The sequence below is a fragment of the Cervus elaphus genome, chromosome 21, assembly GCF_910594005.1.
Source record: "Cervus elaphus chromosome 21, mCerEla1.1, whole genome shotgun sequence".
Classification (NCBI taxonomy): domain Eukaryota; kingdom Metazoa; phylum Chordata; class Mammalia; order Artiodactyla; family Cervidae; genus Cervus; species Cervus elaphus.
Window position 1 is genome coordinate 12,874,270 of NC_057835.1, and position 25,425 is coordinate 12,899,694.

Here is a 25,425-nt window from a genome sequence, read left to right on the forward strand (position 1 = left end):
GTGGGCTCATTGAGTTGGCTCTTAGCCACCAGGCTAAGCAGTTTACAGGAACTATTTGAATTAACCCTAACAATGATGATAAGAAATAGCTATGATTCCCCCCACCCCATGCCCACAAGTTACAGATTGGGAACTTGAGGTTAAGGGACTTGGCCCGGGTTACCCAGCAAGGGCGTTGGCAGAGCTGACACTTGGGTCTATCTCTCTGACCCCCTCAACTGAGCTTTCTCCCCACACTCTGTAGGAAGTCAGCAGGAAGAAGCTTTGGGGAACTCCAAGTGCTGGTTGTTCCACTTGCTAGCTGGGTGGCTTTCAACACATTAATGACCCTCTGTGAGTCCCAGTTTTGCCATCTGTAAAATGGAGAGTAGGACTCTTCTATCTATTTACCTTCACTGGGAGGCAAAAATGGAATGGATGATGTGACAAGTACATTTTAATAAGTGAATCTCTGCACAGGTGAGCTATGATCACAGAATCCTGGCAGGGCCAAGACACAGGAGGTCTTTCGAGACCCCAAAAGAGCTGTGCAGGACACTCAGCAGTCTGTTCCTTGGGTCTCAACAGTGCAGACCACTCTTAGCTGTCTTGTAAGTTCAATGTGTCTGACACTAAGGCTGACACTCACTGCTCTCGGCAACACCCAGCAGGGAGCTCTTCTCATAAACACCCATCGAGCACCTGCTATGTTCCCTGCATGGTGGCAGCGGCTGAGGGTCTTGAAACAGAACCCATAGAGACTGGGAGACTCAAGGACTTGGGAGAAAAGGTGTGTAGTCAGAGCCCTGGGCATGCACTGCAGGTTAGGGGAAGGCAAAGGGATGGATAGAAGGAGACAGAGCCCCACAAAGACAGCGTCGACTCATCCTTCCCACCCTTCTTTTGAAGACTCCCCTCTCTCTTTACAAATATAAATATCACTCTACAAACGTAAAAATTCTCTTTACACACAGAAATTACTAGACCTAATTAAATGTGTCTGCAGTTCCAAAATGTTGCCTAGAGACCACAAATGTTAAAAAAAAAAATAAGGCAACAAAACAGTAAGAACAACAGAAGAAAGGCAACTGCCATAAAATTAGTCATTTTGTGCAGCATTTCTCAACCCTGCCAGACTCAACATCCCAACTTGTAATAAATATTTTGCAATGTCTTCATTTACTGCTCTGAAACAAAAGTCACAGATAATGTAACCTACTTGTGCACATACATTTTAAAATGACTGCAATGTCCGCTGACCTGAGTATATAGGAAAAATTAAAGGTAAGTAGTTAATAAATCAATAATATGTTTAATAAGTAACAATGTATTTCAATATTATATATTCATGTACAGTTCAATATTTGACATCCAAATGATCTTTTAAAGTAGAAACAAAAATAAATAAATCAATACTTCCACTGATTCCTGAAGCTCCCCAGCTGGGATGGCCCCACCCTCACTGAGATCCTGCCGTGTGGACCCGCCTCCCGACTCGAGGACAGGGAGACCAAGGCCTGACACCCCCAGGAGGCGCACCCAAGCTTCACTGGCTCAGGAGATCGCCACACACTTGGTTTGAGTCCCAGTCCTGAATATTCATTGGAAGGACTGATGCTGAAGCTGAAACTCCAATACTTTGGCTACCTGGTGCAAAAAACTGACTCATTTGAAAAGACCCTGATGCTGGGAAAGATTGAAGGCAGGAGGAGAAGGGGACGATGGAGGATGAGATGGTTGGATGGCATCACCAACTCAATAGACATGAGTTTGAGCAAGCTCTGGGAGTTCGCAATGGACAGGGAAGCCTGGCGTGCTGCAGTTCATGGGGTCGCAGAGTCGGACGTGACTGAGCAACTGAACTGAACTGAACTGAGACAGAATTTCAACATCACGGGGGTCAACTTCAACCCCTCACGCAGTTCCCTTGTCTCCCCTCCTGCCCTCACTTTCCTGACACCTTTGGTGACCCCTTCATCCCAGCCAGGGCCAAGGAAGAGATGATAGGACCCCCACCAGCCCGGGGGGCCACTCTGGGGCGTCACCACTTACTCTCACAGGCCGGCTGGCTCCCGGCCACGCGGGTCCCGGGCACCTCCTGTCCGCTTCCCAGGACGCACCAGCAGCTGCCCTGGGCCGGGTCGCACTGCGCTGGGGAGAAGCCTCCGTCCTCCGCCCTGCAGGCCGGGCTGTAGCCGGGGCTGGCTCCCCCGGAGGGGACTCCACTCTGGAGCACTTCACAGAGGCTCGGGCCTTGAGGCAAAGAGAAGCTACATGTGTCCTCTGCCCACGGGGGGGCCGCAGCCCTTGTCAGCACCCACCGCCACCTGCCTGCAGGGCCCCCCAGGGGCTGGGGCTGCCTCCCCACTGGGATGTTGCACTCAGACACTCGGCTGTGTACTCCCCTCTCCACTCCATGCACACACACACACACACACACACACACACACACACTGCCTGTCCTCAAGGAGCTTAGAATCTTAGAGGATACTTAACAAGCAAGTGAGCAACTGCAGTTCAGATGCTAAGGATGACAATGGAAGGAGCGCGGGGCAGTTTGTGAGCCCTTAGGAAGGCACTGAGCTCTGCTGTGAAAGACAGGCTCGCAAGGCTTCCGATGGGTGGGCGGGGTAAGAGTCAGCCAGCTGGGGCGGGGGGTTTGCAAAGGCTGAACCAGGCCATGAAGGCCCAGGCAAGAGCGTGACTACCTGCTTGAAAAGTCTGATTCTAGCTTACTATTCCTGGACCTGATGCTGAGACGGAGAAATAAGAGAAGCCCAAGAAGATACAGGAGCCTACACAGAGAGGTCCAGGAGCCGCAGCAAGGAGCCTGAGCCTGAGGACCGCGGGGAGCGTCGACGGGCTCCAGGCAGAGGACAGCCGCACATGTGCCCTTTAGAGACACGGTCTTGACCTCACAGTGGAAACCAGATCGCTGGGCCAGGCTGGAGGACGAGGGGCAGGCGGGAGCCCCGGCATCGGGACTGCACAGCAGTGCCCACTCTATCAGGGACCAGTGCTGATTCCTGCCTCTAGTTACCCCAAACCCTGCCACATGTGTTACTTCCAATAACCCACTAAGGTGGGGGAATCATGCCCCTATTTCACAGATGAGAAAACTGAGGCGCAGTGAGGTTAGAGGCGTTTACGGCTCTGGAATGGCCAAGCTGGGACGTGAAGCCAGCTCTTGGGGCTCCATACCTCGCACTCATGGGGTGGGGGCTGGAGGGTGATGGGGGGGCAGTACTCACATGGGGCACTGCTGTTTGTGCCAGACGGCACACCCGCTCCCGAGGCCGGATCCACACACCAGGTGCCAGCCTCCGACGCCTGCAGCCTGGCAAACTCTCCTGTCTGAGACAAAACCGAGGTGTTGTCACCAGGGAAGATGCTTCTGTAACTGAGAAGTCAGGAGCCAGACGTCAAGGGTATTTCTCCCGAAACTACTGGCAATGGCCTTTCCAGACGTTGGGGAGGGGCTGGAAGGGGCTGTCCTGCTCGAGACCCTTTACGGACATTGTCTGAATTCCTGGCTATAACATCCGCATGAGACAAGAGCTGCAGTGAACCCATTTTTAGAGTAGGGAAAACTGAGGCTCACTGAGAGAGACATAGTGACAGAGCAACATCCCACAGCTGGGGAGAGGCAGACCTGGGCTGGGCCCACGCCTGCCCAGCCCCAGAGCCCAGCTCCTGCCTTAAAACCACCCCCCTAGTTCCGGAAACGATTTTCCACCAGCATCCCTTGGAGAAAAGGGGTCTGTAACAGAAAAGAAAGACAAGGGAGGAGGCAGTCCCCTGCATTTGCCCCGGGCCCCTCTCTCCTCGGCCAGCTGGGGATGCTGGGCAAGCTCCTCCAATTCACTGGCGCAAGTTTCCTCATCTAAAAAGAGAGGAGGTGGGACCAGATGGACCCACGCACTGCTGGTGAAGACAATGTCCTCTCTCCTGTGTGGGCAGCCGCAGGCAGAAGGGAGGGCGGTTCTTCCAAACTCCCTGGGACCACTGAGGGTTTCCCTGAGCTTTCCGGGGCCACTTGTTCATTCTAAACTCTGCTGTGCCACTTTCACAGACGATAAATGACCATCATAACGACTCCCGACATTTACAGAGAACATAATCAGGAGGCCCCCGGGGTGTCCTTCAGTCCCTGACGTAGGTAGGGAGCCTACGTCCCCATTAGATGCAGAGAGACCCAGGGGAATCAGATGAGGTGCCCCCGGGTGCATTGCCTTCAAGCCGCACAGGTCGGATTCAAACCCAAGCAAAGGTTTGAGAAAATATGGGATCGTAAAGATCTGTAAAGTATGCTGAGAGAGCATACTAGCTGCTAACATGACTCCTTCTGAGGAGCAGGTCCAACACACAGCCGTCCAGGTTGAGCACTGGACATCTTGGGTCCTGTTTTCTGGCACTTGGGTCCTTCCAGGAGCCAGCCTGGGGAACCGCACGATCGGAAGTTCTCTGGGAGCTGGTCTGAATCATTTTTCCCTCCGTCAGAACTGTGGTTCCTGCCTCTCCTTCTCCACAGGTGGACTTGCACCCCAGAATGATGGAGCAGACTCTCATTTCAGTGGTAGGGGGCTGCCAGCCAAGATAAAAGACTAGATATGCTCATTTCTCTATAAAACTCTGCCGTAACTGGGGTCCATATTTACAGCACCAAACAGTATTAATAACAGTGAGGAACAGTAACAAGGAAACTTTGGTCAGTAATTTGCACTTTTATGAACCTCTGCACTGCTGATTTCATTTGACTTCCTTGGAGCCCCTGCGAGCCCAGCAGAGTGGGTGGCGGTGTTCCTATCACCCCTGCTTCAGGGTACAGGGCCTGAGCCACAGGGATTTCCATCAGCTGGTACCTGCGCGGTTGGTTCCAGCCAGAAGTCTCTGTCTAAGAGCTTTCACATCAGTCGCTGCCCTGAATCATGACAACCAGAGAGCTGGAGAGGGAAATATTACAGAATCTTCCATTTATGTTGAGAAGCTGAAGTATGATGGGCATGTTGATGTGGCTACATGGTTTAAGGAATTGTGTATGTGTATATTATTCTTCAAAGAGTTTCATTAAAGTTTCACTTTAAAAAAGTTTCATTAAAGATATTTCCTAAAAGCCTCAAAACAATCCTAGCACTAGGGAAGATTAAAATGTAGTCTGATCTTAGGATAACACAAAGCCCAGAGAAGCACAGAGACGGTAAATAAATTTCCCAAGGTCATACAGCTTGGGCCTCTCAGGTGGCTCAGTGTCAAAGGATCTGCCTGCCAATGCAGGACATGCAAGAGATGTGGGTTTGATACCTGGAAGATCCTCTGGAGGAGGAAGTGGCAACCCACTCCAGTATTCTTGCTTGGAAAATCCCATGGGCAGAGAATCCTGGTGGGCTACAGTCCGTGGGGTCATAAAAGAGTCAAACACGACTGATCAGCTAAACATCACCACCACCACATAGCTTGGGTCAGCCAGGGCTGGGACAAAAACCAAGGCCTAGAATTCCTTGAGAGTTTTCAATTAAAACAAGTTTATTGAAAATTCGCCATCCAGAAAGTTCTGGCTTCTTCTCAAACCTTCTTGGGCCTTCAGAGACTTACCTCTAAGCAGGTAGGGATGAACAGGTCTTTAGGAGATGGTTCTGCTTGGACACCAGCCTGTTTCCAGCCGGAAAGCAGCCCACTGGCTCGTGATCTCTCACAGCCGGTGGGGCCTGGGTGGGGAGAGAGGGGAGCTCTCAACAGGTTGGCCGCAGGCCCTGAGGGCAGGTGGGGAGCCCAGGCTGGCCCCGAGAGTTGGAGCCATGCATCTGGGTGGATGGAGGTGCCTTGTGCAGAGAGCTGGAACCCCAGAGAAGTAGGCTGAGGGTCAGGGACAAAGACCCACATGGGACATTTCATCTCTGAGACATAAAGTGAGTGTTTGACTATACGGGTCTAGACTCAGAAGAGAGGTTGGACTATGGACCAGACATGAGGCCGTTGTTGAAAGCACAGAAATAGATGAAACTTCCCAGGAAGCAGGTGTGGGGGTGTGGACCTGGGGCTCCTTGCCCACCCCCAGCTCCCTCCCTCCACCTGGGAAATGAGGAACACAGTTAGGAACGATGACCAAGGTCAGGGACAGGGACGTCTTCCAGGCCTGGGGACTTGGTGGGGTGGGGATGTGGTCTGCCTGCTCTCAGGGGTTGGTCTGAAGCGCTGGCCCACGGAGCCTCCTCGGGCAGGGCGCCACACTTCCCACCAGAAGGCCCCACTTACACTGCGGGATCTGCCGGGAGCGGGCGGTCAGCGAGGCGGGGACGTACTCTCCCCTCCCGTCCACACACCAGCAGTGCCCTGGAAAAGAGCCACGGCCAGAAGTTCAGGAGGCACCCAAGGGCCCTGCCCCGAGGGTCCCGCAATCCACACTACCATACATAGAAGAGATAACTAACAAGGACCTGACGAACAGCCCAGGAAACTCACTCAACACGCTGTAGGGGCCTATATGGGGAAAGAGTCTGAAAAAGAGTTTAGGTGTAACCTACTCACTGTGCTATATAGCAGAAACTATTGTAACACAGCGTTATAAATCCACCATGCTCCAATCAGAATTTTAAAAATGCCCAGCAGTGCCAGTAAGTTCTCTCACCCAACCCCCTGTCTGCTCTCCCTAACATAGTCCAGAATCAGAGGCCCTAACCCCCAGAAACCCCAGAAGCTACCCACTTGATCTTCAGGCAGGCAGAAGGTTACCACCCCCGTTGTACGGACGGAACGACCAGATGGCAGAGGAATTAAGGGACTTGCCACCAGCTGCCAAGAGAGGCCTAGACTCCACTTTGCTTGCCCTGTAGTGCAGGGCTCTTCCCTTTCTTCCTTTGTAGGGCTCTTTCCCCAGATGAAAAGAGGGGTGTCCCTCAGCCCCCCTCCAGGGCGCCTGCCCCCCTCACCCGTCGCAGCATAGCACTGCACAGGCTCCCAGCCTCCGAAGGCGTCACACTGCGGCACGTAGGGGCTGGACCGCACAGGGCTGGATGCTCGTGGAGACGCGGCCAGGGTCACCAGGCGTCCCTGGTAGAAGTCAAAGGCTGGAGTCGGGAGACAAGGAGGAGAGAGGTGAGCACCGGACGGGCAAAGCCCAGGCTAAGCGGACTCTGTCTTGAGAACCACCACCTCATCCTTTCCCAACACAGGCGGCCTTTGTATTTCTGTGACAAACATCTCCACCCCAAAACAGGACAGAGGCTCATCGAGGAGTGGGTAGGCACTCACCAGATTTCCCTTTAAAATTAAAATGAAAAAAATTAAAATGCCGGCTGATGGGAATTCCTGGTGGTCCAGTGGGTGGGATGCCTCCACTGCAGGGGCCATGGGTTTGATCCCTGGTCGGGGAACTAAGATCCCACAAGCAACATGGTGCAATCAGAAAAGTAAAAACTGTCAGCCGAGTTTGAAGGAATTACTGCTCCTCCTTCAGGAATTCTCTAGAGCCGATCAGATTAAGGCAGAGTCTTCAGGCACATGAGAGAGCAGTGATCGCTGATAACACTGATGGTATGTTACATAACTGCCTTTCCTCCTGTGCCCACCCCTCCTCCCTGAGGCCCCGGGACACCGCTCCCGGATTCTGTGGGTCAGAGATGCTTCGTGGCCCTCAGTCTCTTTCCGGACTGGGCCTTCCATTCCCAGACTCCCCAGGCTCTGGAGGCCTGCACACCAAGAGCTTGCTGTCCTCTGGTGCAGTTAGAGATGCCCCTTCTCACCTGAAGGGATGCCCAGAAAAGTGACCAAGCCTGGTTGTTCTCTACAGACACTTCCTTTTTCCCAATGGCGTCAGACTTGCCAAAGCAGAGCCAGTGGCTCGGTGGAGGGGAACTTCCTCAGCCTGGCTTCTGAGCAACGTGCCACCGCGACATTCAACCAATAAATTCCCATGAGGCCAACACTTCTCTCTCTTCCTCTAAATTTCCCTCCCCGACAGAAGTGGTCACCACTCAAGGGCATCAACCCCTCCTCCTCTCTTTGATTATATGACAACTTGCCCAGGCACAGCGTTTTTTTAAAAACTGGGTTCCTGCCAAAAGCAGAATCTCCAAGTCTCCGAGAAACAGAGGGGAAAAAAAGTACCTGGGGAGGGAAGGAGAGAGAAGAGGAAGAAAGAAAAGGAGGATGGTTAAGCATTCTTGTCCAGGTCCCCACATTCTGTCGGGTGCTGTGCGAGACCCAGAATGTAAAGAGCAAGGTGGGGCGTCTTGTCCTCCAGCAGAGGTGCCTGGGAAGGGGAAGGGGGGGAAACAAAGAAGGCTCTGGGAGACTCTCTCATGCAGTTAGGGGAATAAAGGCAAGGGAAGCCCAGTGCCAGCAGACCTGCCAGGAAGGTGAGGGCAGGGAGGCTCCAGCCTGTGGGCATGGGCGCTCTTTGTCTGGGTCCGGATGTTCCGGGGGGAGTAGTGGGAGTGGGGACAGAGGCCTGGGGGCCAAACCACCAGCATCGCATCCAGGCTCCACTAGTTGCTGGTTGGATGAACTTGGACACATGACTTAACCTCCGTTTCCACTTCTGAAAAGAATCACGAATGGTGATTACAGCATCACTCTCGTGGAACTGTCGGAGGATCGCATGCAAAGATCTGGTAAAGATCTATTTAGCACAGAATGTGCTTGGCCAGGGGAACGTATCAAGCAATGCTGAGCTGTTGCCGGGCAGGGGCAGGGTCAGCCTTCTGAGCACATGTCTCTGTTGGGCGCAGGGACCAAGTGGTGCTTTGTGGAGTTAACTACCTGGATTAGATTTGATCACAAGAGGAAGGGGCCTAAGCCCAGAGCGGGTTTCCTCAGTTTAGGAGGGCTCTTCTCCTTTCCCCCTTGGGGGTGTTCCTGAGTCCTTGGAAATGGAGGGAAACTTCAGAAAGAGGGGAGTAGGAGCTTTCAGGGCTCACACATTTGAATATTTTAACCCAAATACTTGGCTTCCTGGTGGGCTACAGGCACCATATGCAATACAAAATACAGAGCCCTGCCCCCAAGTGGCTCTGCTGGGGGACTGGGTGCCATCTTGGAGGGGTAGGCAAAATTTCAGCTTTGGGATCACAAAAGACGTTCTGTCTTCTCCAGAATCCAAGGGCCGGGGGAAACCACAGCTCTAAAGATGACTGGAGAGGAACTCATTCAAGCTCTCACTTCCGCCAAAGAAGAAACAAGAAACCAGAAGCACGGGGCACTCACTGGACTGAGCTGCCAGTCGAATGGCATAATCGCCCCCGCTCAGAAACTTCTCCAAGAAAGTCTCCCGGGATGGGGAGAGTGGAGGAAAGGCCAGCTCCTCGTCAGTCAGCCAGATTCCTTTGGCCGCGAGGAAACTCTCTCCCAGAGGGAAGCGAGAGCTGTTGGAATACGTGACAATCTCTTCTGCTTCCCTGATGAACTGCAGGACGCGAAGCTTCACTTCCTCACAAGAGCCAGGACCTGAGGAGGAAAGGCAGATGGATTCACCACCACGTGGAGCTCACTCTGACCCCTCTGAAGTGTGTACGCACATAAACAGACACACGCATTTCTGCCTCAGCTGTTCCTTTCGCCCCAACTCTCCCCACAACCTGGAATGTCCTTTCTGTTTCGCCTCTGTGATCGGATTCACTGCACCGATGGCATACCCACTTTGTGAGATGATTAGTAATAGCTAATGTTTATTCCACAACAGGAACTCACATGCTGGGACCTTGCTGGGCTCGTTCCGGGTTCCTTCCAGCTTCTGACCAGACTCATCCACACACCAGCAGCTCCGGAGGTCAAAGTGGGCCAGAGGGGCGCTAAAGTCTGAGTAGGGCCCTGGGTATTGGTCAAGCTGGCCGTTTAGAATCTGCCAGAAGAAGTAGGGTTCCAAAAGCACGTTCCCTCCAGGCTGGGTCCGGTTCCCTTCCAACACCGACACTGGGACATCTTGGAAAGAAGAGTATCTCGCCAGCCCTGGGAAGATGCCTTGTTGGCCAGCCTCGTACAGATTTTGAATGAAGAGACGGAAGTTTCTGGAAGCTGCTTCTCTGTAGCTCATGATCTTCATTAGCAGTTCCGCAGGGGTCAGTGCCTGGCCAGCACTGTTCTGAGCCTCCCAGCGTTCGTACCACTCGAAGGCCTGCTCGGGGGGCCCGTCACATTGCATGGGTCTCCACTGGCCACTAGCACTGCACTGCGGGATGTAGATGCTGGAGAGGGTGGGCGGCGTGCTGGGGTTAGAGACCAGGGCCCGCGCCGTCCCGAGGAAGGCTCGCTCGGCCTGTAACTGACAGGGGCTGGGGCCTAGGGAGGGGCGAAGCACAGGCACAGGTTAATAAGCCCCAAAGACCAAGATGCATATGTGCTAAGTTGTTTCAGTCATGTCCGACTCTTTGCCACCCCATGGACTGTAGCCCACCAGGCTCCTCTGCCCATGGGATTCTCCAGGCTGGAATACTGGTCTGGGTTACCATTTCCTTCTCCAGGGGATCTTCCCAGACCAGGAATCGAACCCCTGTCTCTTGCATCTCCTGCATTGGCAGGTAGGTTCTTTACCACTAGCACCACCTGGGAAACCCAAGACCAAGATGGAAGGCCTTATCTGTCCAAACTCCATCTAAAACCTTACACAGCCATAGAAACCCCATCAACCTTATATTTGTAAATATTCAGAGAGAGATCCTCCCCATCACTAAATCAATGCAGTTGAGACTGGCTGTTGTCAGCACTGCAGAAATGTTATGTGGCAGCTCCTTAAGGCCAAATTAATCTCCCTATCCACTCCTTAGAATGATTAACATTACCAAGACCTTTCTGGACAATGTTTAAATCAGGCAGCAAATTTCACCATTAGCAGAAGTTTAGGCTTTAGCTACGACTCGGATGCATCGTGTCAGGGCCCTAGGGGAGAATCGGAGTCTGCAGGTTGAACACTCAACAGACTCACATTTCTTGGGCTCTCCAACCGCACTTCGGGTTCCAGGAATAGGCTGACCCTCGGTGTCCACACAGTGGCACTCTGAGTTGAAGCACTGGACAGGGAGAAAGCTCCCCTCGCTGGTACAAGCAGGGACAAACAGGCTGGACCCAGCGGGCTGGCTCCCCAAGAGGCTCTGCATGCGTGCCCTCTGCTTTTCACACTCTGTGGGGCACCGGGGTCGTCCACCTCTAACCCGGGAGCCGGCAAGTTCTCGGCCCCGGGCATCCACGCACCAGCAGTCCCCGGCGAAGCACTGGACCTCCTCGTAGCGCCCTTCCGCGGTGCATGCCGGGACGAAAAGGCTGCCAGGTGCCTGCCCGCAGCCCTGAGAGCTGAACACCATTTCCATCACGTCACCTAAATCCCTCGCTGTGTCCTCTGGCACAGAAATAGCATGCTGCAAGAAGAGAAGGAATTCTGGAAGCTCCAGGAGGGAAGAAAGGAATTGCAGGGCATTTTGGTTCTCTTGTAAGTTGATTTCAAAGCCAAAGCTGCCCACAACTGGCTTCCTTGGGGCGACACCTGTCTTGGAGGTTTTGGGGGCTTCGGAGGCAGGATTTGAATTCAGTCCCAACGAGAGGGGCTTGGCCAGATCGGCTAGTGCCCGTCCATCCTGGAAGCCTGGGAGACCCAGCTGCTGGAAAAAGTGACTGAAGTTAAATGTGCCTCTTGTGCCCAGGGCCCCAGACAAGTTAAACTGGCCGACATTCACCAAAAATCTCCCCCCAAAGAGGTTTTGCTGCAGTCGCTTTGCGTTGGTGGTGAACTGCAGGGCGAGGCGGGCCAGCTCTCGGGAGGGAAAAATCCCTCTAATGGCTTCCTTGAGGAGACTTTCTGGGGCGACAAACCGCGTGTCCTGTCCTTGCAGCATTGGCTGGAAAACCCCGGAATCCAGAAAGAGCTCCTTGATCGAGGGCGGGCAGGATGCGGCAAATCTGGCAAATCTCTGAGACACCAGTCTTTCCTCGGGAGCCAAGAACAAGCTCCTACGGCTGAAAGAACCAGACGGCCCAAAGCGGAGTCTGGAAAAGGCCCGCCGCCTCTCGGAGGGACAGGACTGGTCTTCAGCTGCAGGGGGAATGCAAGCAAAGACACAAATGAAGAAATAGTTTCACCGTCACCAGTGACCCTGACGCAAGCCCTCAGATCTTTCTGGTTTACTGTTGTTTAATAAACACTGTCTGACTCCTTGCAACCCTATGGACTGTAGCCTGCCAGTCTCTTCTGTCCATGGGATTTCCCAGAAAAGAAAACTGGAGTGGGTAGCCATTTCCTTCTCCAGGGGATCTTCCTGACCCAGGGGTCGAACCTGTGTCTCCTGCTTGGCAGGTGGAACAACAACAACAGCATTTCTGACACAGCCCTCAGATCTTTCTGGTAACGAGATGAAAAAAAGTCCGTCCAGGACTGAATCTCTGCCTCCTCCTTCTCCAAGTCCTTCTATTTGTTCCTTCCCCCTGAGCAGAGTCGGTGACCCCCATCTTGGGGAGTGAGGACTCCAGGTGACTTGACTTCCTCACCTTGATTCCACTCGAGGCTGACCCCTTCCTAAGACAGGGCTCAGAGACACTAGCCCACTTTCTGGAAACCTGTCCACACACTCATCAAATGTGCCCGTTGGAATGATGTCTCCCCACCCAATGGGTGTCCTGCCTTGCCCAATACCCATGTCTGCCCAGAACCTCCAACTGTGATCTCATTTGGAAATAGCATCTCTGCAGATGTCATTAGTTAAAATGAGGTCATACTAGTTTAGACATTGACATTGACATTGAAGTCGCTCAGTCGTGTCCGACTCTTAGCGACCCCATGGACTGTAGCCTACCAGGCTCCTCCATCCATGGAATTTCCCAGGCAAGAGTACTGGAGTGGGCTGCCATTTCCTTCTCCACTGGTTTAGGGTGGGCCCTAAATCCAAGGACTGGTGTCCTTAAAGAATGTCATGTGAATACAGAGAGGAGACACATAGGAAGAGGGAAGGCAGAGACTAGGGTGATGCAGCTGTTAGCTAATGAATGCCAGAGACTGCCAGCATACACCAGAAGCTGGCAAAGACTCTACCCTGGAGCTTTCCGAGGGAACAAAGCCCTGCCCACACCTTGATTTCAGACTTCTGGCCTCCAGGACTGTGAGAAAATAAATGTCTGTTGTTTTAAGCCACTCAGTTTGTGGTCATTTGTTATGGCCGTCCTAGGAAACTCCTGCACCAACAAATTCCTGTTTGTTTTTAATGGAATGTTGTTTTCCAGGGTTCTCCTATCAGAACCCTCAATGGCCTTTTTAACACTTCATTATAATGCTCTTCAACAGGCTGTCTATTCCTCCGTGGGGATCATCTGATCTAGGCTAACTAGTTTATCATCTATTTGAGGTTAAAAACCATATTTTAAATTCTATTGGGGTTTTCCATAAGAAGAAACATTTTCCTATGTTTTAATATGCAATATTAGAGGAACTGGGCTTCCCTCGTGGCTCAGGGGTAAAGAACCTGCCTGCCAATTCAAGATACTCGGGCTCAACCCCTGGGACAGAAAGATCACCTGGAAAAAGAAATAGCAACCCACTCCAGCATTCCCGGCTGGGAAATCCCATGGACCGAGGAGCCTGGCGGGCTACAGTCCTTGAGGTCACAGAGTCAGACACAGCTGAGCAACAACATTGCAGGAATCATGGTATTTCCCACAACACGGTAACGGCCACTCAGCAAACACACTTGGCACAGTCTTCCAGACTTCTTGATCTTTCCTCGAAATTATTAATTAGTAATCAGCTCCATGCCTGGTCAGGTCATTCTGTCTGAATATCCCAACTGGACTGTCATCATATTCAGAAAAAAAAGTTTTAAAATTCAAACTCTGACCGTCTCAGTCACATAGGTGGAAGGGAGAAAACTCCATTTTTCTCCATAAAACCATAAGTCTTAGAAGTTCTTTTCAACTCACCCCACCCCCAACTTTTCAAAATAGTTCATTCCCCTCAGTTTACACGGGCGCCAAAAAGAAAGTCAGCCAATTTCACTCTGTAACCAGGCAACAGAGTAAGAGCTGGAACATGCGGTCAGAGAGAGCGAGAGAGACTGGCAACATCTGAACACACAACACATCCGTCCACAAGGCCAGGGCTTCCTCTAATGGGCATTACAGGAAGGCAGGGGAGAGACCAGGCGCACGTCTCTGCTTGCTCTCTCTCCAAGTTAAGAGCACACCCTGTCCATTCATTTGTTATGTAGTGTTACCAAGGCAAAGAGAAAATCAGATATTGGTTTCTTGTGGCACTTGTTTCCATGGTAATGAGACTGATACATCAGATGGAAAAAGTAGAATATATATAAATATGATCTATGCATTTGGAAGTACTTTTGGTTTTAATGTGGAAGACCAAAGTTCTTCATTTTCACCTGGAATTAGGGTACAGTGTTCTCTGGGCTCTAACAGAACCAGAGTGTAATTGTAAAGGCTACCTTCAAGGCAGAGCTTTACGTTCTTTTTCTACATCTTCACACTTAGCCAATAGGATGCTACCCAACACAGTACCAAGAACTCAAAATGTTAAGTTGGAGAAATCAAATGGTTTCCCAGGAAGTTACTGAAAGAATGTCAGCACATGTCTATTTTGAGGCTCTGGAAAGACTGTCCTCCTCCTTCACTGTCTCACATCTTGCTGAGGCCATCCAGCTCACCCCAAGTGGGAGCCTATGAGTGCTCCTGGACTCCTCCCGCTCCACCGCTAACACCCCTCAGGGTCTCACTGTAAGGAGAAACAGAGTCTGATGTAATGCCTGGCCACCTGTCTCAAGTTCACACACTTCTCCCCAGCCCACTGCGTCTGCTTCAGTATTGCTTCCTGTCCTGGGCTGAATAGTGTCTCCCTAGAATTCACATCCTTCCTGGAACCTCGGAATGTGATCTTCTATGGATGTAGGGCCATTGTAGGTGTAATTAGTTAACATGGGGTCACACTAGGGTAAGGCAGCATGCTCAGTCACTCAGTAGTATCCGACTCTTTTCAACCACAGGTACTGTAGCCCACCAGGCTCCTCTGTCCATGGGATTTTCCAGGCAAGAATACTGGAGTGGGTTGCCATTCCCTTCTCCAGGGGATCTTCCTGATCCAGGGATCAAACCTATGTTTCTTGCGTCTCCTGCATCTCCTGCTTTGGTGGGTGGATTCTTTACCACCAGCGCCACCTGGGAAGTCCATACTAAAGTGGCTCTTAATCCTTTATGACTGGTGTCATTTCAAGAGGAGGAGACACAGAGGCAGACAAACAAGGCAGACAGCCATGTGACAACAGAGGCAGAGTGTGGAGCTCTGCAGTCACAAGCCAAGGAAGGCCAAAGATTGTTGGTGCAAAAAAGAACAAAATAATGCTACTTGCAGTCACATGGAGGAACTAGAGTATGACCAACTAGAGAGGGCCACATTGAGTGAGGTAAGTCAGACAGAGGAGGACAAATATCACATATTGTTTATAGGTGAAATCTAAAAATGGGTTCAAACGAACTTACCTACAAAGCAGAAATAAAAAGAGTTACAGATACAGAAAACAAATTTAAGGTCACTAGAGGATAGGAGGTGCTGCAGAAGGATAAATTGTGAGACCGGGATGGACACATACGCAGCTCGTGGTTTCGTCACTGAGTCCTGTCCAACCCTTGCAGCCCCGTGGACGATGGCCACCAGGCTCCTCTGTCCATAGGACTCCCCAGGCAGGAATAATGGAGTGGGTTGCGATTTCCTCCTCCTCCAGGGCATCTTCCCAACCCAGGGATCGAACCCTGCTCTCCTGCTTTGCAGGCAGATTCTTAACCCACTGAGCCACCGGGGAAGCCTGACATATACACACTACTATATATAAAATGGATAACTAATAAGGACGCACTGTATAGCACAGGGAACCATCCTCAATACTCTGTAGTGACCTATATGGGAAAATAATCTAAAAAAGAGAAGGTATATGCATAAATGATTCACTTTTCTGTACACTTGAAACTAACACAGCATTGTAAATCAACTACACTCAAATAAAAACTTTTTAAAAAAAGAAAATAAAACAGCTAAGTTTCTGGCTAAAAAAACAAAAACAAAAAAGACTGTTGGTGACTACCACAACCAGGAAGAAACAAGGATTTTCTCCTGAAGCCTTCGGAGCAAGCACTGCCCTGCTGGCACGTTGATTTTAGACGTCCAGCCTTTAGAACTGCTCAAGAATATATTTCTGCTGTTCTAAGCCATTCCATGGGTGGTAATTTGCTACAGTCACCCCAGGAAAATTATATAGGCCACTCATCTCTCTTTAGGACACCACAATGACCTTTAAATGCCTACTGCCTGCAGCCTGATGCTCCTGTTCAATCTCTCCTCCAAAATGCCTGGGCTGCCTTTCCACACAACCCACACAGGGCACTCTCCAGCTTCAAAGCCCTCAACAGCTTCTCTGAAAGCTGGTGGACGAAGCCCCCAAGGCTCTGCTTGATATGAAAGACCTCATGACCCCTGCCTTTCAGAGTCCCCACCCAAAACAGGAGCTTCCCAGGTGTCTCAGTGGTAAAGAATCCGCCTTCCTAATGCAGGAGAATTAGGTTCGATCCTGGGTTGGGAAGATCCCCTGGGAGAGGAAATGGCAACTCACTCCAGTATTCTTGTTTGGGAAATCCCATGGACAGAGGAGCCTGGTGGGCTATAGTCCATGGGGTCGCAAGAATCGGACATGACTGAGCTCCCATGCACACACACACACACACACACCCCAAACAGGTTCCAGCAAGCTGTTTATCTCTATCCTTCTCGCAGACTCCGTGTTCCTTAGCACATGTGAAAGTCCCTCAGTCGTGTTCATTGGCACATCAACGCCTATCACAGATCTTCCTTGACTAGGATGGAATGACCTCCTGTTAAACTCATCATAAGTTTAAAATATCATTAAGTCAAAAACGCTTTGAATTCCTTAAATACCATAGTTTAGCCCCACCTACCTTAAACCTGCTGAGAACACTTACATTAGCATACAGCTGGGTAAGATCATCTGAACACCAAGCCCATTTTGTAATAAAGTTTCAAATATCTCACAAGTTTTTGGTGGGGGAGTCCCACACATGCAACTTGCAGGATCTTAGTTGCCCAAGCAGGGATTGAACCTGGGCCCCAGTGGGGCGCCAAATCCTAACCACTGGACTGCCAGGGAGTTATTGAATAGCTGTACTGAAAGGGGAGAATGGAATAGCTGTCTGGGTACAGAATTGTCCTGAGTGTATGGGGTACAATCGTGTGGCCGAGTGGGAGCTGCGGTCACTGCCGCTGGTCAGCATCATGACAAAGCTTCATGCCACATATCGCTAGGCCAGGAAATGTTCAAGATTCAAAGCACTATTTCTACTGAACACGTATCATGTTTGCACTGTCAGGAAGTCTAAAAATTGTAAGTCAAGCCACTGTTAAGTCAGGCCCCATCCGTATTTATGTCCCTATAATTCTGCTTCCCCAGCTCTGACTCTAGTGAAGACCTCTCTTTATTTTCCTCCTTCAGGAAACATCTTTAGTTTAGAAGATGGTCAGCAAGCGTCACCTCTGCCATGAAGCCCTCCTGGATGTCTCCCTGCCATACAGGCACAGATAGAATTGACCCCCTGCTGCCCTGTGCTCCTAGAGCTATCAGCACACACTTCTCTCGTGGCACCCGTACCCTTAATTCTCTCCTCTCCTACTATTCTCTGAGCTCCCTGAGGAAGCAACCATGTCTGACACGGGACGAGAAATATATTAGAAATTAATAATGATAGATGGGCTTCCATCCTGTTGAACTTGGCCACCCCTGGGGGCCAATGGCATGAATGTGTTCTGGAAAGGTCAGTCTGGAGAGACCGATACAGTAACGTGACCTGATGAGAAAACAAGGGAGGAGGCTTGGAGAGGACACCCACCACAGGACGGAGGCTCCCCTCGCCGCCGCGTCCCCGGGAGCTCCTGCCCGCGGCTGTCCACGCACCAGCACGGCCCTCCCCCCTGGCACTGTACCGCCTGGTACTCCCCGTCCGGGCGGCAGCTCGGTACAAAGGGGTGGCGGAAGCTGGTGGCTGCAAACCGCTCCACTTCACATTTCGTGGGGCCTACAAGAGATCCAGGCAGGAAAGGCAGGGCGGTTAGTGTGTTTACAGCACGCGTTCTGGATGCTGATAAAGTCAATTCAATCCCCACGCCCGCTTTGAGACGTCAAAGTCAATTCAATCCCCACGCCACGGAGACTTCAGGGACATGAAAACCAAGTGGTTTCCCCCTAGCAGAAACACATCGGCCTCCAGCTTGTACTCACATCGGAATCTGCCAGAGATGACTAGCTGCACCGCTAGGAACCGTCTCTGCAATATCCGGTACAGAGTGGTCTCAGCGAAGGTAGAAGCAAGGTCCAGGCTGGCAAAAATGGTGTCGTAAATTTCATCAAGTAACAGCTCCAAACCTGAGCCAAGAAAACAAGCGTTTGGAGGGATGGGTTCATTCAGAAAGGAGGCCCTGACCTCACCACCATGCAAACAGATATAAAGAGGCTAGAGCCCCCAGCGGGCATCATTGTGCTTTGCGTCTGAACAAGGTTTTAACGGTTTCCAAAGTCAGGGTGGCTCTGTGTGGTTGCACAGGTTGTTCACAGCACAAGGGAGCACAGCTGAGAGAGTGAGGGAAGGAAATCCATCCTGGGTACCACTCGCCAAGCTCGGAGCTGCATCTGCTCAGAGGGGGCTGATGGGGGTAACTCTTCCCAGCAAAGGTGCCACGTGGATGAGCAGCAGCTGTATTCAAAGTACGCCCCTTGGAGGCCTGTGAAGGCTGTGCCCTCTCCCATACCCGGGACAGCCCAGTTGCTCTTTCTGCTTTACCGGGAGCGACACTGAGGCTCTCAGGGGAACGTGCTTACCTGTCTCAGCCAGTTCCCGCCCTTGGCTATCCGCACAGTAACAATATCCAGACACCTCTGGAAACCTGCTCCGGAAGGAACTGAAGGTCACAAATGCATCTGGGAACCTGCAAGACAGTGGGATTCATGGTCACCGTCTCATACACGGCAAGTCATCACATCCTCTTCCAGGAGAAATAAATTAATGTGGCCTCATCCCATCTGAGGATGAGACTGGATGGCATCGCTGACTCAATGGACTTGAATTTGAGCAAACTCCAGGGGGAAATAGAGGACAGAGGAGCCTGGCGTGCTGCAGTCCACGGGATCACAAAGAGTCAGACATGACTTGGTAACGAAAACAATAGCAGCAGCAGCAACAATCTCATCTGGGGACAAGGACCGTCCGCCTCTGTGTTCATGCCGTTCACTCCACGCTTCCTGCAGCAAACGTGCTTTTTTTCTGAATTGGTTTTCCCTGGCCAGAGTGAGGCTGGACCTGTGAAAATGAAGCTGTGCTTGACTGTCATCTACCAATTAGTGTTTTTCTCACTCGTGGGCTTTGACCAATTTATGCCCAAGCGGGTGTCTCATAGGATCAGGCAGAAAACAGTTAATCAGCATTGCATTAAAGAGTTCCTTTACTAGAATAGAACTCTCGAGACTAAGGGCCAAGTGTGCTTTACAAACATATGGTACACATTGCAGATGATCTCATTTGGGGAGATCACATGACTTCAGAGCCCTTTACGACTTCTCAAGAGCTGGAAAAGAAGCCAGGCTCCACCACAGGAAATTCTTATGTAGGACATTTCCCAGTCCCATAGTCGAAGAAAACACCAAATCACTGTGACATCACTAACAAGGGCTATACATCATTTCCATAAGTCGAGGGAAAAGATGCCAAAATCAAGCCTGGCCCGACAATTGCTACAAGAAACTAATTGGCTGGGCTACCCATCCTAGAAGTAATATGATGCTCAGGTGATAAAAAGTTGTACCCACGTGCAATGACATAGCAGCCAGAGAGGAGTTGCTATCTCTATGTAACACTGAGAAATTAGTTTTTATGCTCCATATAGCACTATGAAAACAAGCATAGTATGTTTCCACCTGTATCTGGAAATATATTCCCAACCAATAAATTAGAAGAAGTATAATAGCAGCTCTCTACACAGAAAGGTCTATTGCTGTGTAATATATTCTAGGAAAGTGTTGAAGACAACCTTAATGTCCAAAGCTATGAAAATCTAAAGTGAATTATGGTAAATCCCCTAAATGAATGCATGCATAACATTATGTAAAAAGGGTAGACTACAAAATGGCATGTGCATACACTACAATTGTTCCTATGCAAATGAACCAGACTTGGAAGGGAATATATTTCCAGGAACTTTTCAGAACCTCAACACAGGGTGCACATGTAGTAGTTAATCTGAAAGGAAATGAACACACAAAACAAAACCTATGCACATACTGTAGAATTGTGGATTTTTTCCATATGGTTGGTCTGTGATTATGTGTACATGGGTTAACTTAAAAAGAACGTTACAGTCAGCGAGCTGCATGAGTGTGCGTCACTCAGTCGTGTCCAACTCTTCAAGACCCCACGGACTGGAGCCCGCCACGCTGCTCTGTCCGTGCAATTTCCGAGACAAAAATACTGGAGTGGGTTGCCATTTCCTGCTCTAGTAAGTTGTATGATAGAAGCTAAAGACACACGTGGCCCAATTGCTCATACTGACTGGAGGAATATGACAGAAGTTCCTTCATTGGAACCTGGGATAAATTCAATTCTAAACATGTTAAAACAGTACGATAATCAACCTCCCTTAATTAAGCATTACTCTGTAAAAGACAATCAGCAAAATGTTTAATAGACATTGACTCATTTAATCCACTTAGCTGTCCTAAAACTCAGGTGGTATTTTTTCTGCGTGTGCCCATTTTAGAGGTTAAAGAAGTGAGGTATGTTGACCACCATCTAACGTAGTGGTGGGAGCTGGAGTTCAAAGCCAGGCTGTCACCACCAAGCGACCTGTTACTGCTCGGCTGCTCCCCGTTCCCGCCCCATCTCCCGAGAAGCAGTCCTCTGCTCCGACACTCTTCCCTCTCTGCTGGATCCTGGGGTTTCCTGGCATCTAACAGACAGTGATGGGGCTCCCGGCTGGCCCGAAGTTCTGCAGGCCTTTCCAGCATGAGACATGGGATGTTTAAACCACTAAAATCCCACATTCCACCAATTCAACCCAAAGACCCACCTCGACCTTCATCTAAAGGAAAAGGATGCTTCCCTTTTGTTGAATGAAAAGCAACATCTCAGGATGATGATCCAAGAGTCCTCAGGAAGGAAAACTGTAGTGGAGGGGGACATGATGGCGTTTCTGCATTTATGCTCAGGTTGTGGCCAACACCGAGTTAAAGAAATCACAAATAAGGCTCTGTGAAATATAACGTCAGTCCCAAGCAGGCATCTGGCCTTGCCCACCTGCACCGCAGGATTCATGCCCTTGGACTCAGGTAGCCAGCACCCTTACTCAGTCAGATGCTCCCACCCCTCTCATGGCTGGTCCCTCCGGATATCCGGCCCTTGATGAAGACCAGCAGATCCCTCCTCAAAATCAAGAGCTGTGATAACTCCCACAACACCCAGGGCACTGCAGACCCCTGCAGAGAGCCCAGTGAGCGCAACAGGCGATGATGAGTCCATGAGGGTTTCCACACACAGTCACTCTCATGCTCAGGTAACCAGGCCCCTTTACTGCATGTTAAGATGCATCAGCTCCTTCTCATTGGGTCATCTGTGTAGCAGGAGTTCCCAGTGCATTTGAAAGAGTTGGATGAGCTCTGTCACTAAGAACAAGTGCTGATAAAAAGACCACTTGGTGGAGTCTTACCTCGGGTCACTAAGGCTTGATGATGACATATCAAGCCTTAACCAGGGTTACTTAACCAGAACGCACTTCCCTAGCCAGTGGTTAAGCGAGGGCCTTGTGAAAGATGGGGAAAGGGGCAGAAGGACTAGCAAAGCTTACTCCCCACCATGACATGGTTATTTTCCTAAATTCACCAGCCAAATGGGTGTAGTTAGCAGCTGCTTTTTTCAAGGGGAAAAGGATCTGCTTCAAATGGGCAAGTGCTGTGGTCAAGTTCAAGCATAAATCATCACCCAGCACATCAAGAACCCACAACAAACAGGTTGGCAAGTGAGGCTTCCAGGCTCCTTGCGGCCCCATTGAAATGGGTCAACTGCCCTACACCACTTCTGCATGTGAATTTCCCAAAGAAGTCTCTTCAGATTCAATATTTCAAAAGCAAATTTGTGACTTTTCCTTTCCAGACTCTTCCTCTACCAGCCAGCCAGAAACCAGACCTTGGAGTCACCCTTGACTTTTTCTCTCTCTCACCCTTCTTATCTGTTCCTTCCCCAAGTTCCATGAATCCCAAGTTAATATTTCTCCATCAATCCCGCTCCATCTCACCATCGCCCGCTCCATCACCTGCTGTGGTTCAAGCTGACAGCCCCTCTCACCTGCAATAGTATAGTGGTCTCCAAACTTATAGAGCCACCCCTAGGCAACCACTCTGCTCTTCCTTGACTGCAATCCATTCTTTTTAAAATCCAAGTCTGCTGGTTCATGAGAGATCTCCAACCCTCAACCAGCTTTAAATTTCTTGATGCAATATTTGGGACACACTGAAACTGAAAAATTGCTCCTTGCTTATTTGAAATTCAAGTATCACTGGCCATCTGGCATTTTTTCATCTAACAGTCATCCAGGATACTGTGTCTAGATTCTCCACATAGCCTCCAGGGCTCCTGACACTTTGCCCAGTGGAGACGCTGGGGCTGGCACTGCCCAGGTCCGCTTATCAGAAAATTCCTGAGCATGGCTGGGCTTCCAGTAACTAACTACTTGACCCTTCCCATGACCTTCTTAAATCAGAATTCGCTCAGAGACATGCTTGCTTACATAAAAGAAAAGCTCCCGTTTCAGGGGTAAACGTTTTTTGGTTCTTTAACAATAGACGCTTAGTCCTGAACTTTTGCCTTTAATTCAACTGCCCTCTGGTGGACAAAGCTGTGAATTGCGCCTCAAGCAGACACCTGCAAGAAGTTCTTTGAGAATTGTAGGTATATGCAATATGCCAGCAAATTTGGAAAACTCAGCAGTGGCCACAGGACTGGAAAAGGTCAGTTTTCATTCCAATCCCAAAGAAAGGCAATGCCAAAGAATATTCAAACTACCGCACAATTGCATTCATGTCATATGCTAGCAAAGTAATGCTTAAAATTCTCCAAGCGAGGCTTCAACATTTTGTGAACCGAGAAATTCCAGATATTCAAGCTGGATTTAGAAAAGTGAGAGAAACCAGAGATCAAATTGCCAAAATCTGTTGAATCATCAAAAAAACAAGAGAGTTCCAGAAAAAAACATCTACTTCCGTTTTATTGACTACACCAAAGCTTTTGACTGTGTGGATCAATCACAACAAACTGTGGAAAATTTGTAAAGAGATGGGAATACCAGACCACCTTATCTGCCTCCTGAGAAATCTGTATGCAGGTCAGGAAGCAACAGAACTGGACATGAAACAATGGACTGGTTCCAAATGGGGAAAGGAGTACATCAAGGCTGTATATTGTCACCCTGCTTATTTAACTTACATGCAGAGTACATCATGCAAAATGCTGGGCTGAATGAAGGACATGCTGGAATCAAGAATCCCGGGAGAAATATCAATAACCTCAGATATGCAGATGACACCACCCTTATGGCAGAAAGTGAAGAAGAACTAAAGAGCCTCTTGACGAAAGTGAAAGAGGAGAGTGAAAAAGCCTGGCTTAAAACTCAACATTCAAAAAACTAAGATCATGGCATCCGGTCCCATCACTTCATGGCAAATAGATGCGGAAACAATGGAAACAGTGACAGACTTTATTTTCTTGGGCTCCAAAATCACTGCAGATGGTGATTGCAGTCATGAAATTAAAAGATGTTTGCTCCTTGGAAGAAAAGCTATATATACCTAGACAGTATATTAAAAAGCAGAGACATTAGTCTGCCAACAAAGGTCCCCATAATCAAAGCTATGGTTTTTCCAGTAGTCATGTATGGATGTGAGAGTTGGACTATAAAGAAAGCTGAGCACTGGAAGAATTGATGCTTTTGAACTGTGGTGTTGGAGAAGACTCTTGAGAGTCCCTTAGACTGCAAGGAGATCCAACCAGTCAATCCTCAAGGAAATCAATCCCGGATATTCGTTGGAAGGACTGATGCTGAAGCTGAAACTTCAATACTTTGGCCACTTGATGGGAAGACCTGACTCACTAGAAAAGACAACCTGATGTTGGGAACGATTGAGGGCAGGAAGAGAAGAGGATGACAGAGGATGAGATGGTTGGATAGCATCACTGACTTGATGGACATGAGTTTGAGCAAGCTCCGGGAGTTGGTGATGGACAGGGAAGCCTGGCATGCTGCAGTCCATGGGGTCGCACACACGAGTCAGACAAAGCAGAGCGAATGAACTGAACTGAAAAGGAGCCAGACAGGTCTATAACCCACAAATTATGCTCCCTAGGGTGGGTTCCTTAATTTCTCTTCTTCAGATTCCCCACTGTGTGCTAGAGACCATCGTTTTCCAGTTATTTTTATAAATATTGAAGTAGATGAAAAGATCCCAAATTCCACTGTACACAATGAGTATCCAATTGAACTTGGACTGAGCGCATATCGGTTTGCATTGCTGAGCATCAGTAAATCAGGACGTTTGGAGATTCCAATATGCACATGGGCAGGACATTTTCTAGGCCTGAGGTGGGTAGGGGAATGTAACCTACATTTGTAAAAGCTGGTGATGGATTCCCTAAAAATGCATACTAATTTACCATTTTCACAGTGGTTTCATTGGCAAGGGCTCAGCAGATCTTCGCATGACTAACGAGCTGGCGTTGTCCTTACAGATGGGAACACTGAGACTCAGAAGTAAGTGACCTGTTCACTTTGCCAGCAGTGGCAGGATCAGAATGAGGGTCACAGGGCAAAGCTACAGGGCCAGACAGGTAATGCAAACAGTTGGAGCAGGAGGAGTGTGGCGCATACAGGAAGAGACCCACAGTGCGGGGTGTGGTGGGTTGCACTTGGTCCAAAAAGAATCAGTTTCTTGGTGCCCTGGGACAATACATGCAGTCTCCATCCTTGTTCTTTAGAATCAAGAATTCAGAATTTTATGTCTTGGGTTGAACATACAAAATTGCTATGTTGGACTATTTTTACCTACACAAACTGAAATTTTACAGGATTCAATTTAAAATTTCTCAGTTTTTAAAATAGTGTGCAGCTCAAATGAGACTTGTCTCTGGGACAGTACCTGGTCACAGGCTGCTGATCCATGACCCCTCTGGGCACAGCAGATGGGAATTCCCTCTCTCTCTCATAGGAAGGAAACTGGTGGTTTTGAAAGCCAGACACATAAAGCCTCAGGTTCTCTAAGAGAATTCCTACCAGTATTTACAGATTAATGCTATTATTTCTTTTCCCTCACAGTGTTTTGACTATATCTGAAGTCTGTGCAAGCCCTGTAGACTGATAAAGTCACCATATTAAAT

The 25,425-nt window shown here is 49.7% G+C and overlaps 1 protein-coding gene across 1 annotated transcript in view; it reads right to left on the bottom strand.

Annotated features, from left to right (window-relative positions):
- Positions 1–25,425, bottom strand: part of TG (thyroglobulin) — a 235,546-nt gene that overhangs the window by 204,760 nt on the left and 5,361 nt on the right. The window contains exons 6-16 of the mRNA XM_043880093.1: positions 18,834–18,940; positions 18,237–18,380; positions 17,848–18,033; positions 10,895–11,995; positions 9,664–10,251; positions 9,181–9,420; positions 6,906–7,043; positions 6,232–6,309; positions 5,572–5,684; positions 3,231–3,333; positions 2,032–2,232 (exon numbers count right to left, since the gene is read on the bottom strand). Coding sequence (XP_043736028.1) covers positions 2,032–2,232; positions 3,231–3,333; positions 5,572–5,684; positions 6,232–6,309; positions 6,906–7,043; positions 9,181–9,420; positions 9,664–10,251; positions 10,895–11,995; positions 17,848–18,033; positions 18,237–18,380; positions 18,834–18,940 — 2,999 coding nt within the window. The remainder of the gene's footprint in view (positions 1–2,031; positions 2,233–3,230; positions 3,334–5,571; positions 5,685–6,231; positions 6,310–6,905; positions 7,044–9,180; positions 9,421–9,663; positions 10,252–10,894; positions 11,996–17,847; positions 18,034–18,236; positions 18,381–18,833; positions 18,941–25,425) is intronic.